General features: G+C 47.4%; 1 protein-coding gene and 1 long non-coding RNA gene across 6 annotated transcripts in view; one reads left to right on the top strand and one right to left on the bottom strand.

Moving 5' to 3' along the window:
- Positions 1–1,476: 1,476 nt before the first annotated feature.
- On the top strand, positions 1,477–4,175 carry GJA4 (gap junction protein alpha 4). Of its 2 annotated transcripts, none has more exons than XM_024554789.3 (2): positions 1,477–1,537; positions 2,648–4,175. In XM_024554789.3, the coding sequence occupies exon 2, from the start codon at positions 2,665–2,667 to the stop codon at positions 3,658–3,660; it is 996 nt and encodes a 331-aa protein (XP_024410557.1). In that variant the 5' UTR covers positions 1,477–1,537; positions 2,648–2,664; the 3' UTR covers positions 3,661–4,175. The 2 variants fall into 2 exon arrangements, with proteins under 2 accessions (XP_024410557.1, XP_053777687.1); XM_053921712.2 differs by lacking the exon at positions 1,477–1,537 and adding an exon at positions 1,615–1,733.
- A 6,477-nt stretch (positions 4,176–10,652) lies between these two features.
- Positions 10,653–16,997, bottom strand: part of LOC123479145 (uncharacterized) — a 28,504-nt gene continuing 22,159 nt past the window's right edge. For 3 of the 4 annotated variants that reach the window (XR_006654678.2, XR_006654677.2, XR_006654679.2), the window contains 2 exons: positions 15,873–16,007; positions 14,845–15,667 (listed from right to left, as the gene is read on the bottom strand). This is a non-coding gene — a long non-coding RNA (uncharacterized lncRNA). Of the gene's footprint in view, positions 13,525–14,844; positions 15,668–15,872; positions 16,008–16,997 lie in introns of those variants that run through there. The other variant, XR_008426448.1, reaches the window with a different exon arrangement.

A 16,997-nucleotide genomic window follows, 5' to 3' on the forward strand; every position in this document is an offset into this window, starting at 1 on the left:
TCCTCTTCGACCGAATGCATAGCTTCGGGAGGGACGCACATGGGTCGGTGAGGGAGGAAGGGGACACCCGCCTAGCCAGCCAGATCAGCCAAATCAACCTTGGCAATCCATGGGGTGACAGATGTCACAGACAGATCACCCTCACATCCGCTTCCAGGAAACATTCTTAACCAAGTGCTCTGTAAGTTACCCTGTCCTTCTCAGGAGAACCTTCCACATTTACCACTTTACTGTGACCAGAGGGCTGAGAAGCTCCGTTCCCACCTCCCGCTCCAGCCGGTGACAGCTGGTGGCCAGAGCCCAGGCCTGCAGCACCGCAGACCCTCCCGAATGTTCATCAACGGGGTGAAGCCTGAATGAGTGGTGGTGGGCTCTGCCCCACCCCACCCCCACTTAGAGGCATGAAAATGGGATCCAGCTAAAGGTGGAGAGAGTCCCCCTCCCCAGTGCCAAGTGGCCTGTGGGAGTTGCTCAATGGCCACCCAGGACCAGGGGTGTTTGAGCAGCCTGCAAGGACGCAGGCTGGGTTGAGACCCGGGCTCCGCCACAGACTCTGCGGGGAGCAGGGGGGAGGGAGCGGGGTGGGGGGGGCACTGTGGTTACCCAAGTCCTAAGGAGCCTTTATTGCCAGCCTAACACACAGTGGTCTCCCTTCTTCGCACCACGAAGACAGGCCCCCAGGGTCAAGGGAAGGCCCTTCCCCAGAGGCCCTGTTACGTTCGGAGACCTCAGCATTAATTACATCAAGAGTTTATTCATGGAACTTACATAGGAGGAGGAGGGACAGCTTGTGGGGAAAGATAACGTGGACATCCTCCGTCTCTGGCCAGGGGCTAAAGTATCGTGCAGGACAGGTCAGGATGGAGGGGGTGCTGGGGCAAGGCCCGCCCCAGGTGTGGGGAAGTGCCTTCCGAGTCAGCGAGGGCAGGGCAACAGCTGTTTGTGGAACCAGACACGTGGAGCGGAGCGTGGAGCGTAGGGGAGGGGTCCATCAGAGTCTCCGAGGGGATTTAGGAGAAGCAGTCTCCGTTGGGGCAGCATCTAGCTACTGGAGGACAGTCTCCTCCACACTCCTCCCCCTCATCCCCATCTGCCCACCCTCACAGCCCCTCAGGCCAGTTGCTTGGATCAGCAAATTCTTGTTGTAATCCCTTCAAATTCTACGCCCCCACCCCAACACCCCGCCCTGAGAAACTTGGCCTTGGCGAACTCCTGTTCCATCACCCAAGAACCGCTGCGGCTCGGAGAGTTGGCCGCCTGGAATACCAGTGGGTAGAAAAGGAGAGAGGCCCCTGCAACTCCCGGCCCCCAGGGCCACCACCGCAGCCGCTTCCCTTGAGAGTCGCCAGAAGTAGTCGGCACCTCGCCTCCCATCCCCCAGCTCTGAAAAGCTTTGCCCGGGATCCCGCCCCGCTTCCTGCCCCCGCCCCGCCCCTCCGCGCTATTTAAGGAGCCCTAGGCTCCAGGCGCGGTCCTGCAGGGCTTCTCTGGCCTCCGAGAGTCCCCACTGCCACCTGGGCCGCCTGGCAGGCAGGCGGTGAGTTGTGCTTGGGGGTGGGGGGCCGGGGCGCCACCTGCCACCTGGCTAGAGCTGAGGGTTACTGCTCAGAGGGGGGTTCAAGAGGCCGGGCGGGAGCCAACCACCGCAGCGGCACCTTTCAGTCTGCCTGTAGCCAGGCTTTGTGCTAACAAGGTTCCCACCTTCTTTCATTGTATCCTTACAACCCCGGGAGGTAGGAATATTATGATTTACATTTTACAAGAGAGGAGACTGGGGCGCTAAGAGATCGTCACTTAAGCAAGGTCCCAGTTTGTAAGAGGGCGTGGGGATGGGAACCCAGGTCTGGTTCCAGAGGCTGGCTCTGAACATCTTTGCTCCTTCTTCCCCTTCCCTCCTCACACCCCCGCCCCTCCCCTAAGATGTTCTGGGAACTTTGTGAGCTGTACCTCCACCCTGCTATGACAATTCAACAGTCTAGAATTTGGCAGCAACAGCTTGGCTGGGGCAGGTGGTAGGGTGGACGGGGTGTTGGTTAAGAGGGATGCAGAAAGGGGACTGGATCAGGCATCCATACTTAAGTGCAGGTCGCTATTGCTGGCAGGTGGAGCTAATGCGGGATGCTGCCTTTAGGATCCAACACCCCTCCTACCCAGACTCAAAGGTTAGAATGAGATATGAGGAAGGGAGTAGGGACCTAAAGCTTTCGGCCCCCTGAGAAGCTGAGCATAGCATCACCACCCCCTTCCACTGTCTGGGGACAGCATGTCCTAGACAAAATGGGGGAGGGACGTGGCACAGCTGTGAGACCTTGGATAAGTACCTCAAATTCTCTGTTCCCATAGGCTCAGGAGCCTCAACTTGATCTGAATCTTTTTGGGGCTGTGGACATCCTGGGACTCGGCTGGGAACAAGAGGGACACAGATGTGTGACTAGACAGGAACCTAGCTGTACCCTTGCCGGAGCTTAGCAGCCATCATCCAAAGATCTGCCTTTAGCCCTGACCACCCTGCTGGGTGTGAGCCCCCAGGCCAGTCCCTTCCCCACCCTGAGCCTCAGTTTCCTTGTCGGTGCAGAGGGCAAGGTGGATCATTGCTAGGGGGCGCCGAGAAGGATGCCATGCTGAGGTGTCCCCTATTTCCCTGCAGACGGAGGCCCAGGAGCCATGGGCGACTGGGGCTTCCTCGAAAAGCTGCTGGACCAAGTCCAGGAGCACTCCACTGTGGTCGGCAAGATCTGGCTGTCGGTGCTCTTCATCTTCCGCATCCTCATCCTGGGCCTGGCCGGCGAGTCGGTGTGGGGCGACGAGCAGTCGGATTTCCAGTGCAATACAGCCCAGCCGGGCTGCACCAACGTCTGTTACGACAAGGCCTTCCCCATCTCCCACATCCGCTACTGGGTGCTGCAGTTCCTCTTCGTCAGCACGCCCACCCTCATCTACCTGGGCCATGTCATTTACCTGTCTCGGCGTGAGGAGCGGCTGCGGCAGAAGGAGGCAGAGCTGCGGTTACTGGTGGGCAAGGACCCAGGCGTGGAGCAGGCGCTGGCGGTTGTGGAGCGTCAGATGGCCAAGATTTCAGTGGCGGAAGATGGTCGCATGAGAATCCAGGGGTCGCTGATGGGCACCTATGTGATCAGTGTGATCTGCAAGAGCTTGCTAGAGGCGGGCTTCCTGTATGGGCAGTGGCATCTCTACGGCTGGACCATGAAGCCCGTGTTTGTGTGCCAGCGCCCACCTTGCCCCCACCGTGTGGACTGCTTCGTCTCTCGCCCCACGGAGAAAACTATCTTTATCATCTTCATGCAGGTGGTTGGATTCATCTCCCTGTTCCTCAACCTGCTGGAGCTGGCTCACCTGCTGTGTCGCTACCTCATCCGGAAACTGAGGGCCCGGCAGGGCCAGGCTGCCCCTCCAGCTCAGGACAGCCCCTCGGGGCCTCATGCTGACCAGATCTTCTACCTCCCCATGGACCAGGAGCCCGCATCCGAGCCATGCCCCACCTACAGCGGGCCCCCATTCAGTGAGCAGAATTGGGCCAACCTGTCTATGGAGAGGCTGGCTTCGTCCAGGCCTCCCCCTTTCGTGGACCCGTACCCCCAGAGTAGCCAGAAATCCCCTAATAGCTGCATCAGCAATGCTTCCAAGAAGCAGTATTTGTAGGAACCTGGGGCTTAAGTGAGCCAGCAGCAGGGCCTGGGAAGTCTGGCTGTCTTGGCTGCCTCCTCCTTGAAGGCGCTGCAGAGATGACTAGGGCAGGGGGAAGTGGGTGCTTGCTGGCCATAGGGCCTCATTGTAGGCTCTTCTTGAACACCTGGGGCCTTCCTGGTGACCAGAGGAACCATGGTTTTCTCTCCAGAAACTGGCTTTGCCCCAGGCACAGACACAGCCAGCTTGGGGTACTCCTGGCCGAAGGTGTGGGCCCTCTGGCCTCTTTCACTTAGTTTGGAGGAAACTGGAGCCATGTTACTCCACCCCCAGAGTCACGGAAGACTCTCCTCCACACAGGTTGCCCTCACACCCTCTCCTCACAGGCAAAGGCTGGCCGAGGCTGCTGGGTCGGCCTTGATTACACACACAGAGCCTGTGCGGGATCTGGCGCTGTCAGGGGACTGGTGTCTTGTTCTCATCATTCCTTCCTAGTTGCGCTGTTTATGCTTCTAAAATAAACAGGACTTGATCACAAGCGAGGTGTGTATATTGATGCTGCTGTGATGTGCATCCGGGTGGGAGACAAGGGAGCCGTTGCTTTCCCCAGGCTTTCTTTTCCATCCTGCATCACCTGTCTTTGGCCTCTGCAACCCCAACTCCAGCTAGCACCTTTAACCCTCAAACCCACACATCCTGCCTCTCAGCAGTCCGGAGTCCTAAACATTCTACCTTTTGAAATGCCTTGGGCACCATTCCTTTTCCATCCCCACTGCCCCAGCCCCCTCAAACTGCCCTTTAATCGGTGGCCAAAGCAGTGTCTGTTCCCATCCCGTCCCATGGCCATCCAGTGCCCCAGCCACTCTGGCCCTGCAGTGTGCTCCCTTGCTGGACACACTGTTCCTGAAGCCAGACCACCAGCTGAGCCCTTCACAGTTCAGCTCCAATGGGCCCTACACCCCATCCCACCTCATCTTGACCCCTTGGTATTTGGGAGGCAGCTTTAATCACTTGCCCCCTCCTACCTTGGCCTTTTCTGCCCACCAGAATGAGCAACGCAAGGACCTACATCCTATCTCCCCACCATGCACCTAAAACTCACTCAGTAAGAACAGACAGTGGCAGTATAGAGAGGAAGAAGGGACTGTGGTGGGACTGAATCTTTGCCTCTGAGTCACAAAAGTTGCAGGAAAGAAAATGAACAATTGGCCTGGATCTTAACCAGTGAACAGGAGCTCCCTGGAGAGGGGAAGAAGACCCTGAGTATTCGGGCAGAGAAAACAGTGTGTGCAAAGGCATAGAGGAAGGGAAGGGCCAGGCAGTTGTGGGAGGTGCTTAGGGCCTGATGAGCCCTCTAGGAAACAGGAGGAATGCTGAGGATGAGCCCAGTATTGGTAGAGCTGACCTTCCATGTGTGTGGAAGACGACCCAGGTAGAAGGAGCACTCAGGTAGTAGCCCTTGGAGGCAAGCTGGCCATCCTCCCCTACACAGGGAGATACGGGGCTGGGATTGGAGAAAGGGATGGGGTCCACCTTACACAGCCACGTGCTTCTCTTTGAGAGCTTTTCCATCAGGTTGGCAACTTGGCCCATATCTCATCCAGACAGATCTCCAAAAGACCAGCTCTGTATCCCTCACGCCAGAGCTCATTCCCTCACTTACTTACCCATAGAGTCTGAACACTCAGCCTGATAAATTACCAGCCCTCTTGGTCTTCCAGCTTTGGTCCCCATTGTTCCCTCTGAATCCCTGAGATCCAATAGACCAGCCTTCTCCTGGCTCCCCAAACTCACCCAGTATGTTCCCACCCGGCTCCTTTGCCAACCTGGAGTACCTCTTCCCGCGCACTTCCTGAATTCCATCAGTCCTTTAAACACTACTCTACCCTGGAACAGGCAGAGCCTGGGTGCAGAAGGAGGAGTATGATGAGCTGTGACACCAGAAGGTCCTCAATGTCAGTGATGCCTCTGACATGTACAAGGCCATGTAGTCTTAGGTGAATCATTTCACTTCTCGGGGGTCTCCATTTTCTCATCTACAAAATCTAGATAACATCACCAACCTCAGAAGTGACAAGAAATAAAAATAAAAGAAAGTATATGAGTATGCCTGTCTCCTAGGGCTCATGCAAAAAGATTCAGCCCACCCTCTCCAGCAAGGTCATCATAAGTCCTTTGTCCAGGAAGCCCTCCCTGACTTCTCCAGCCCATCTCCAGTGATGATCTGTACCTCTCAGGAATCTGGACCACTGTTTAGTATGAGTCTGTTTCAGCTCCCCAGTGAGTCTCTAAGACTAGCCAGGGAGACAGTTCTCTCCCCCATGTGCCTACCCTGCACTCACTTTGACTATGAGAAGGGATTGAGTTAGAGTAGGCAGAAAGTAGGCTGTTCGTGCATTGGAAGGGTGTGATTCAGGAGGCTGCTGTTCACTTCTCAGGATGCACCCCCAGTCAGGGTGAGAGGCCAGATCTGCCAGTTAAATCTTGGTCTGTTAGAGCCAGCCCATCCTGAAGGCCGTGGGAGCCTGTGTTTCTGATATTCCCTACCTGTTCTGGCTCATAAAGGTAGAAGAAGACAGGTTTAGGTGAGGAGGGCATCCTTCCTCTCCCTCAAAGCTCGTCAGCTCTGAGCTTGGTATTGGGGCTGCCGTCAGTCCAGGGCCCAGGTATTTGGACCTTCAGCAAGGCTGGGGCTGGCTCCTAAACTGATGGCGATGCAAACACAATGGCAACTGGGCTGGGGGGTTAAGGGTGCGGACAGTGTACCGGGGATAGAGGACTACACAGAGCGGGGTGGTGACAGTGCTGTAGGGTGAAGACACCCTTGAAGAGTGACTGTAAGCTTCATTGCATCTGTGTTTATTTCCTAGAGCTGTTATAACAAAGTACCACAGACTAGGGGCTTCAATGATAGACACTTATTTTCTCACGGTTCTGGAGGCTGGAAGCTCAAGATCAAGGTGTGGGCAGGACTGGTTCCTTCTGAGAGCTGGGAGGGAGAATCTGTCCCATGCCTCAACCCTAGCTTCTGGTGGGTCGCTGTCAACCTGACGCTCCCTGGCCTATAGGAACATCACCTGCCTTCATCTTCGCGTGGCCTTGACCCTGTGCAAGTGTCTGTCTCTGTGTCCAAACTTCTCTTTATAAAGTCACAAACATTTTGGATTAGAGCCACCCTAATGACTTCATTGTAAGTTGATCCCCTCTGTAAAGATCCTATTTCTAAATAAGGTCATTCTGAGCTACTGGTTGTTGGGACTTCAGCACACCTTTGTGGAAGTACCCATTTCAACCTACACCACCACCCTACCAGCGCCAGCTCACCTCCAAGCCTTGGCGGGGATGGCCAAGGAGAACATTAAATATATGTTGAACTCAGGCATCTCCTGGTGACGTGGCCTGGATGGAACATAGCAGATTCACACCTCACTTCTTCCTTCACCTCCTTTGTCCTTCCACCAGCCTATCCCTCACACCACCAAAATCTAAGTTGGGGACAGGCAACTTTGATGCTCAGTCACAGAAAGTGCCATAGGAGGCTTGGCTCCTGGCTCCCATCCTTCACAGCTACTTGACTACGGTCCTTCTCCCTCTCTGGGCCTCGTTTTCCCCATTGTGAAATTAAAGGGTTGGATGAGAAGCAGGTATGCGGCAGTTAGGTATGGGAGCATTGCATGAGTACGTGTTACTAATCATTGATCTGAAGCTCACAGGTGATTGACTTAGAATAGATTCAAGATTACTTCTATAATAGGACAAATCCCGGTCACTTGAACTCACATTGCCTTCCTGAGTAAGAAAAAAGGGGTAGGGTCATGTGGAGTGCACTGGGAATTCTGCAGAACCCCAGGCCGTCTTATCTGGGGCCCAAGGGAGCACGTGAGCGTCATGGGCTGTGCACAAACAAAGCAGGGAGCAGCTGGGCTGAGTGACGACAAAACTTCTTTCCAGCCCTGGCTGGTGTAGCTCAGTAGATTGAGCAGTGGCCTGTGAACCAAGAGGTCACCAATACCCGGTCAGGGCACATGCCTGGGTTGAGGGCCAGGAGGTCCCCAGTTGAGAGCATGCAAGAAGCAACCGATTGATGTTTCTCTCCCTCTCTTTCTCCCTCCCTTCCCCTCTCTCTAAAAAGTAAATAAAATCTTTTAAAAAAAAAACTTTTTTCCAATTGAACATGCTGGTTCACTGACCACGAGGGTGCTGACTTCATGATTCTCCCAGTGACCTCCAGAGCCTCGACTGGGGGTTCTTCATTTCCTTTTTACAGTAAGCTCAGCATGACCACTGACCTTTGCAGGAAAAGGAATCCATCACAGAACTGTTGGAACTTGTGTCTCCTCCTTCCAGCTTTTCCCACTAGCCCTGGCTCCAACCTCAAGGGCCACACGAGGCTCAGCTATTCTGCTCTTTTCATATAAAGCGCTGCGACCTACAGCCACCAGGCCCATCCTGAGCCTGCTCTTCTACTCCTCCAGCTGACCCTTGAGCTCCAGAAGTCTCTGACAAAACTACAGTTTGTCTACTTTCCTCTCCACACATGTCACCCTCCCCTGGGTGCTGCTAGACATAATACTCCAAGTAATCAGAATCCAGATTATCACCTCTCTTGCCTCAAAACTTCTACCTTATTTTTTAATTGAATTTATTGAGGTGACATTTGTTTGTGAAACTATTCAGCTTTTAAGTTTACAACTCAGTAAAACATCATCTGCACACAGCATCATGTGCCCATCACCCCAAGCAAAGTCTCTTTCTGTCCCCATCCTCCCCCCGCTTTGCCCAGCCCCTATTCCCTCTGGCTATCACCACACCGTTGCCTGTTTTTGTGTTAGGTATACCTGTTTTTTTGGTTAATCCCTTCACCTTCTTATATCCAGTTCCCTAACTCCCCTCCCTCCATAGCTGTCAGGCTGTTCCATATATTCATGCCTCTGTTTCTATTTTGTTTGTCAGTTTATTTTGTTCATTAGATTCCACATATCAGTGAAATCATATGGTATTTGTCTTTCTCTGACTGGCTTATTTCACTTAGCATAATAATCTTCAGGTCCATCCATGCTGTCACAAAAGTAAGATTTCCTTCTTTTTATGACCATATAATATTCCATTGCATAAATGTACCACAGTTTTTTATCTGCCCATATAGTGATGGACACTTGGGCAGTTTCCATATCTTTTTTTTGTTTAAGATTTGATTTATTTCTTTCTAGAGAGAGGAGAAGGGAGGGAGAAAGAGAGGAGGAGAAACATCAATGTGTGGTTGCCTCTCATGTTCCCTCAACTGGAGACCTGGCCCACAACCCAGGCTTGTGGCCTGACTGGGAATCAAACCAGTGACGTTTTGGTTCACAGGCCAGCACTCAATCCACTGAGACACACAGGGCCTGTTTCCATATCTTGACCATTGTAAACAATGCTGCAATGAACATAGGGGTGCATATACAAGGGGGACCCCAAAATGGGATTATCTTCTAGAGGGCAGGCCCGTTGTAGTACAGGCTTCCCCCACAAGGTAAGTGTTCTAGGAACCTGTCTGTATCAGTGTACCAACTGGTGGGGTTACAAGAGGCTGTGTTCGGCTTCAGTGAATTTTTTTTGAAGGCTCTTTCAACACGTTTGCCCATTTCATCGTGGGTGATTTACAAGTGCACCTGCCCACACCGTGCTGTGTTCAGCAGCTTTTGACCAAAACCAGCATGACCTTCATGTCCCACCCTCCCTATTCACCCAATCTCACCCCAAATGACTTTTTTTTTGTTTCCCTGGATGAAAAAAGACCTTAAAGGGAAATATTTTGCCAATGTGGAAAAGATGAAACAAAACAGGGCAGAAGCACTAAAAGCCATCAGAATCGACAAGTTCAAAAACCCTTCTGAGCAGCAGAAAAAACATCTCAATAGGTGTATTGCATCAAATGGAGAGTTCTTTGGAGGTGAGTGAGGTTTAACCATGTAAGAATAAATACACAATTTTTAATAAATAAATTCCAGGCTTTTTTGGGGGGGGTGTTTCCCCTCGTATTCTTTCAAATTAGTGTTTCAGGTTTCTTAGGGTATATTCCCAGAGTGGGATCGCTGTATCAAAAGGCAGTTCCATTTTTAATTTTCTGAGGAATTCCCATACTGTTTCCACAGTGGCTGTACCAATCTTCATTCCCACCAATAGTACACCAGGGTTCCCTTTCCTTCACATCCTCACCGGCACTTGTTTGTTGATTTATTGATGGGAGCCATTCTGGCAGGTGTGAGGCAATATCTCATTGTGGTTTTAACTTGCATCTCTCTATCATTAGTGACATTGAGCATGTTTTCATATGTCTATTGGCCATCTGGGTAATATGAACATTTTAATGATGTTAATTCTTCCAATTCATGAACATGGTATATGCTTCCATCAGTTATTTGTATCTTCCTCAATTTATTTCTTCAATATCCTATAATTTTCTGAGTACAAATCTTGGTTCAACTTATTTCTAGGTACCTTATTTTTTGTTCCAATAGTACATGTGATTGTTTTCTTAATTTCTCTTTCTGATAGTTCATTACTGGTATATAAAAATGCCACTGATTTCTGAATATTAATTTTGTATCCTGCTACTTTGCCAAATTCATTTATTGAATCTAGTCATTTTTTGGTAGCGTCTTTAGGGTTTTCTATGTACAATATCATGTCGTCTGCAAATATTGAGTTTTACTTCCCCCTTTCCAATTTGGTTGCCTTTTATTTTTTCTTCTTGTCCAATTGCTGTGGCTAAGACTTCCAATAAGAGTGGTGAAAGTAGACATTCCTGCCTTGTTCCTGATCTTAAGGGAAACACTTTTAGTTTTTGCCCATTGAGTGTGATGTTAGCTGTAGGTTTGTCATATATGGCCTTTATTATATTGAGCTATGATCCCTCTATTCCCATGTTGCTTGGAGTTTTTATCATAAATGGGTGCTGGATTTTATTAAATGCTTTTTCTGCATCTATTGATATGATCATGTGATTTTTATCCTTCATTTTGTTTATGTGATGTATCACATTTATTGACTTGCAAATACTGTACCAAACTTGCATCCCTGGAATAAATCCCACTTGATCATGATGTATAATCATTTTAATGTATTGCTGGATCCAGTTTACTAATATTTTGTTGTAGATTTTAGCATCTATGTGCACCAGGAATATTGGCCTATAATTTTCTTTCTTTGTATTGTCTTTATTTGGTTTTGGAATTAGGATAATGCTGGCCTCATAAAAAGAGCTTGGAAGTCTTCCTGCCTCTTGAAATTTTTGGAATAGTTTGGGAAGGATAGGTGTTAGTTCTCTAAATATTTGGTAAAGTTTGCCTGTGAAGACATCCGGTCCAGGACTTTGGTTTGCTGGACTTTTTTGACTACTCTTCTGCTTCAATTTTATTAGTTGTAATCAGTCTATTCAGGTTTCTGATTCTTCCTGGTTCAGTTTTAGAAGACAATATGTTTCCAGAAATTTATCTGTTTCACCCAGGTTGTCCAATTTGTTGGCACATAGTTGTTCATAGTATTTTCTTACAATCCTTCATATTTTGGTGATGTCAGTGTTTGCTTCTCTTTCATAACTGATTTTATTTATTTGGGTCCTCTTTTTCTTTTCTTGATGAGTCTGCTTCAAGTTTCATCAATCTTGTTTACGTATTTGAAGAACCAGCTTTTGCTTTCAGTGTTTTTTTTGTATTGTTTTTTTAGTCTCTATGTCATGTATTTCTACTCTGTTCTTTATTATTTCCTTCCTTCTACTTAGTCTGGGCTTTGTTGGGTTTTTTTTTCCTAATTCTTTTAGGTGTGGGGTTAGAATGTTTGAGATTTTTCTTGCCTCCTGAAGTAAGCCTCTAATGCTATGAACTTCCCTCTCTGGACTGCTTTCACTGTGTCCCACAGGTTTTGGTTTGTTGTGTGTTCACTTTCATTTGTTTTCAGGTAACTTTTTATTTCTTTCTATATCTTGTTAGCCCATTCATTGTTAAATAACATGCTATTTAGCCTCCATGTATTTGAGTGTTTTTCAGTTTTTTAATAATAGTTGATTTCAACTTTCATACCATTGTGGTCAGAGAAGATGCTTGATATGATTTCAATCTTCTTGAATTTGCTAAGTCTTATTTTGTGTCCTAACGTGTGGTCTATCTTTGAGAATGTTCCACGTGCACTTGAGAATAAGTGTATATCCGGCTGCTTTGGGATGAAATGTTCTGTAAATGTCAGTTAAATCCATCCAACCCAGGGTGCTGTTTAAGGTTGCTGTTGTCCTGTTGATATCTTGTCTGGAAGATCTAACCATTGATGTCAGCGGGGTGTTAAAATCCCCTCCTGTGGCTGTAATGCTGTTGATTTCTCCCTTAATGTCCGCCAGGATTCTCTCTGCATATCAGGCACTGCTATGTTGGGTGCATGTGTGTGTACAGGGGTCATCCTTCCCTTGTTGCTCCCTGTAGTGTTGCGTAGTGACCTTCTTTGTCTCTTCTCACGGCCTTTGTTCTGAAGTCTGTTTTGTCCAATAAAAGTATCACTACCTCAGCTTTTCTTTTTTTCATTTCCATTTGCATGGAATTTTTTTTTCCCATCCTTTCACTTTCGGTCTGTATCTTTTGTTCTGAAGTGGGTCTCCTCTACAGCATGTATATGGGTCATGTTTTCTTATCCCTTCGGTTACCCATACCTTTTGATTTGAGCATTTAATCCATTTATATTTAAAAACTTCTGCCTTTATTAATGCAACCTAGGATTACATTAACTTTTCTATTTTCTTCTTTTTTACATGTATATACAAATTTTTATTTGGATTATAGAGGTAATGCATGATCATTGTAGACAATGAGATCCCACCATCCAGGAGTAACAACTGTTAATATTAAGAAGTAACTCCTTCCAGCCTCTTCCATGCATATTTTAAAATAAAATCTGAGTAAAGGTATATCTATAATTTCATATTCTGCTTTTTTCATTTTACATTAAATTATAAGCCTTTTCAAAGATACTACCATTAAGTATCTTGATCCTGATATTGGATTTCTGGATTGTTTGCAACTAATTATCCTTTATCTATGATAAATTGTACTGTGCTTGTACTTCAGTGTTTTCCGAACTGGCTATTTACTTAAAAGAAAGACATTCCAAGAAGTAAAATTACTGGGTCAAAAGGTATGAAATTTAAATTTAAAAAGTTAGGGGCTTTTTTTCTGATTGTGAAAGTCACTCATTGTGGATGATTCAGAAATATAGAAAAGCACTAGCAAATTACAAGTGAAGGCACCGACTACATGGAGGGTAGGGGAGAAGGTGGAGGTGAGAACAGAAGAGCTGACTGACAGCAGCCCATGGCTCCCCTCCTCCACTCCACACAGCCAGGCAATCTCCCTTCCCCCACGCTGAGGGGGCTGGAAGCTTATTCTCTGGGAAACACGGTGCACAGTGGACGGTGGGGATACCATAAAGAACACAGAGTAATGAAGTGGAAGTTCACATACTGAATGGTGAGACCCTCAGCCTTCTCCCCCAACTGGCTCCTGGAATGCAGGTTGATAGTTAAGGCTATAAAAAGAGGACCTGATCTAGACTATAGTTTGTGGGAGGCTGCCTGGAGGAGGTGAGCTTCAGCACATGAAAGGTGAGGGATATGATCCAGGAAAGAGATGGGAAGAGTATCCCTAGACGATGCTGGAACCACAATATGGAAGGAGCCTGATTGGACTGTGAAATAAGCAAGAAATAAATCTTTATTGTATTAGGCCACAAAGGATGGAGTGAGTTTTTATTTTTACTGTTGTTACAGCATTAGCCTACCTGACTGATCCAATATTCATATCCAGGGTGAGGGGAAAGTAGGTTGACAGTTGTGAGAGAACAGCATTCTCCAAGGCTCTGAAGAAGAAGGAAGAGGCTCAATAAACTCATCGCTCAGGATTATTTTTGATATGAACTACAAGATGCTTTCCAGAAAAAAATCACTTATGTGTTCAATAGCTTTGTATGAAAGTGCCCATTTCAAGTTACCCATAACAGCTTTATTAAAAAATTTTAACTCCTGCCCTGGCTGCTTGTGGCTCAGTGGATTGAGTGTTGGACTGCAAAGCAAAGGGTTGCCAGTTCGATTCCCAGTCAGGGCACATGCCTGGGTTGTGGGCCAGGTCCCCAGTAGGGTGCACACAAGAGGCAACCACACACTGATGCTTCTCTCCCTTTTTTTCTCCTTCCCTTCCCCTCTTTCTAAAAATAAATAAATAAAATCTTTAAAAGAAATTTGAATTTCTTTGTTTAGTAAGTATTACACAGGCAAAATATATAGTATCACCATCCAATGCATAAGCATTGATTGTTAGTGAGGCCAGCAGGTTAGCATATACTTCCTCAGCACTTGTATTTCTTCTGTGTACTTTTTGGCCCATTTTCTCTCATAATCTTATCAATAGATGCAGAAAAGCATTTGACAAAATCCAACATCCATGCACAATAAAAACTCTCAGTAAACTCAGAATAGTGAGGAATTTCCTCAACTTCACAAAGAATATCTACAAAAAAAAAAAAGAAAGAAAGAAAAGAAAAACCCAGTTTACAACAGAATTAATGGTGAGAAAGTAGATTTCCCATTGAGATTAGGAACAAGGCAAGGATGTCCCCTCTCACTTCTCCTTTGTTGTACTGAAAGGAGTTGAAAATTAAGGCCACAGAAAAACCTGCACACAAGCGTTTATAGCAGCTTTACTCACGGAGACAACTGAGATGTCCTTCGGTAAACAAATGGGTAAATAAACTGTGGCACATCCAGACAATGGATTATTAATCAGCACTAAAAAGAATAAAGCTATAAAGCCACAAAAAGACAGGAAGGAATCTTAAATGCATGTTATGTAGTAAAAGAAACCAACATAAAAAGGTTACATAGTATATGATACCAACTACATGACATTCTAGAAAAGGCAAAATGGTAGAGAGAGTACAGAACAATCAATGGTTGCCAGGGGTTAGGCAGGAGAGAAGAATGAAGAGGCAGAGCACAGGCGATCTGGGGGCAATTAAACCGTTTTGTATGATACCATAATGGTATCGGTACACAAGAACAAACTGTCTGCGCACTCACAACTGCAAACCTACTTTCCCCTTACCCTGGATATGAATTTCGGGTCACTCAGGTAGGCCAATGCTGTAACAACAACAAAAACTCACTCCACCTTTCAGGGCCTAATATAAGAAAGATTTATTTTTTGCTTATTTCACAGCCCAACCAGGCTCCTTCCATATTCATATTCTATTTTGTTCCACAAGGATAGATGGAACAAAATAGAAAGTCCGGGAATAGACTCACATATATGTGGCAAGTTGATTTTTGACAAAGATGCCAAGGTAAACAAGTGGGGAAAGGGTATTTTTTTCTTCAGATGGTGCTGGGACAATTGGCTGTGGAGAGGAGAAAAAGGAGCCTGAACCCTATTCTCACACCATCATTCACAAAAATTAACCAAAATAGGTCAAAAACCTAAACATGAGAATTAATAACATAAAACTTCTAGAAGTAACAAAAAAGAGAGAGAGAAAGAGAGAACTGCTTGGGTTGGATAAAGATTTGTGCACTTAGGTATGGTAAAGATTTCTTAGATAGAACACAAAAAGCACAAGCCATTGAGGGAAAAACTGATAACTGGGACTTTATCAAAAGTAGTAACTGAAATACTCAATAATATTAGTGATTAAGGAAGTGCAAATTGAAACCATAGTAAAATTCCACTACAAAAAAAAAAAAAAAACACTTGAAAGGCTAAAAGGAAAAAGGCCAATCACACAAACAGCATGGATGAATCTCAAAAACATGCTAAATGAAAAAAAAACAGACCTAAAAGATAATATTATACATGATTCCATTTGCATGAAGTTGAGTGAGGGAAGGCAGACGGAGGGTGGCCAGTTCTCTGAGCTGTAAAGTGGGGAGTCGTCTCCATCAGCACCTTCCTTACAGGGCTGCTGCAAGAATGCAATGAGACAGCCTCTGCAGGGATATTAGCACAGCGTCCTGCATGTGGAAAGAGTTCCATAAGTGGTAACTATGTATTTTTAAATCATTGATATATTTGTGGCAGAGCCTGCTAGGGCTCCCCCATATCACGTTGTCCACTTCATTCGGACACACTGTGGACCCCACTTCAAGCCTCCTTGCCTCTAGGTAGGACCACACAGCCAACTTCTCATATGGAATGTGAATGAAAGTGATGAGTTACCTCTGGACGAGGCTGTTAAGGGCGCGTCACCTGCTCCATGCTCTCTCTGCGTGCTGGAGGTTGGAGAGGATCCAGCGGAGGACTCTGAGACCCTAGACGATGATGGAACCACAATATGGAAGGAGCCCGGTTGGACTGTGAAATAAGCAAGAAATAAATCTTCATTGTATTAGGCCACAAACGGTGGAGTGAGTTTCTATTGTTGTTACAGCATCAGCCTAACTGACTGATCCAATATTCATGACCAGGGTGAGGGAAAAGTAGGTTTACAGTTGTGAGTGCACAAAACAGAGTTTATTCTTATAAACAAACAACTCTAAACCTACTCTTGCCCCATTTTGTACCTATATAAGCCCATATATATGTAGATCCGTATACAATATTGCTCTGTCCTTATCCTTCTTACTCTGAACAGTCTGAAGTACTAAGCACTTTCTATTCTGAAGTAAGGTTCAGAGAGATTAAGTAACCTGCTGAAAACCACACAGCCACCAGGTAGCAGAGCTAGAAATTAAACCTATCCATATGTTTGATTTTTTATTGATTTAGTCAACAAATTATTTCTGCCACCTGCTCTCTGGCAGGCCCTATCTGCTGGGTCTGAAGACACCAAGATGCAGGGAGACAAAGTCCTCAAGGTGCTGTTGGGGAAACAGACCCGTGACTCCTTAGCGACAGTCCCAGGAAGAATGCAGCCTGTGCAGTGCAGGTCCTTCTCTGGTCCCCTCCCCCAGCTCCCTACCTCCCAGAGCTGCGGAACCCCAGCAACAGCCCAGAGACATTTCCTGAGGCCTCTGTTTTCCTTGGCCCTGCCGTGGGAGACAGTGTGCCCAGCAAGGTGGAAAACAAGACAGGGTGGGGGAGGTGAGGGGGAGCAGACCTCCCAGCAACCTGTCCCTGTCGCTGGTGGGAGCCTGCAAACAGAGGGGGCTGCCCTTCCACCCACCCCACCCCCAGCCCATCCAGGCCATTGTTCCCATGTTGTGACAGGGGGTTCGGCTTGCTCTGGCATGGACCGAGGGCTTCCTCCCCAGCCAGCCGTGCTTGGACAGCTGGAGGAAACAGGCGGTGGGAGAGCCAGCTCTCCCCTCCAACAACAACAGGCTGCCCGCCTGATGGCGGCCT

This window comes from Desmodus rotundus, chromosome 3 (assembly GCF_022682495.2).
Source record: "Desmodus rotundus isolate HL8 chromosome 3, HLdesRot8A.1, whole genome shotgun sequence".
Classification (NCBI taxonomy): domain Eukaryota; kingdom Metazoa; phylum Chordata; class Mammalia; order Chiroptera; family Phyllostomidae; genus Desmodus; species Desmodus rotundus.

What these genes read in the sequence shown, in the direction of transcription:
- GJA4 (XM_024554789.3), top strand. Translation starts at nt 2,665, where the DNA reads ATGGGCGACTGGGGCTTCCTCGAAAAGCTGCTGGACCAAGTCCAGGAG.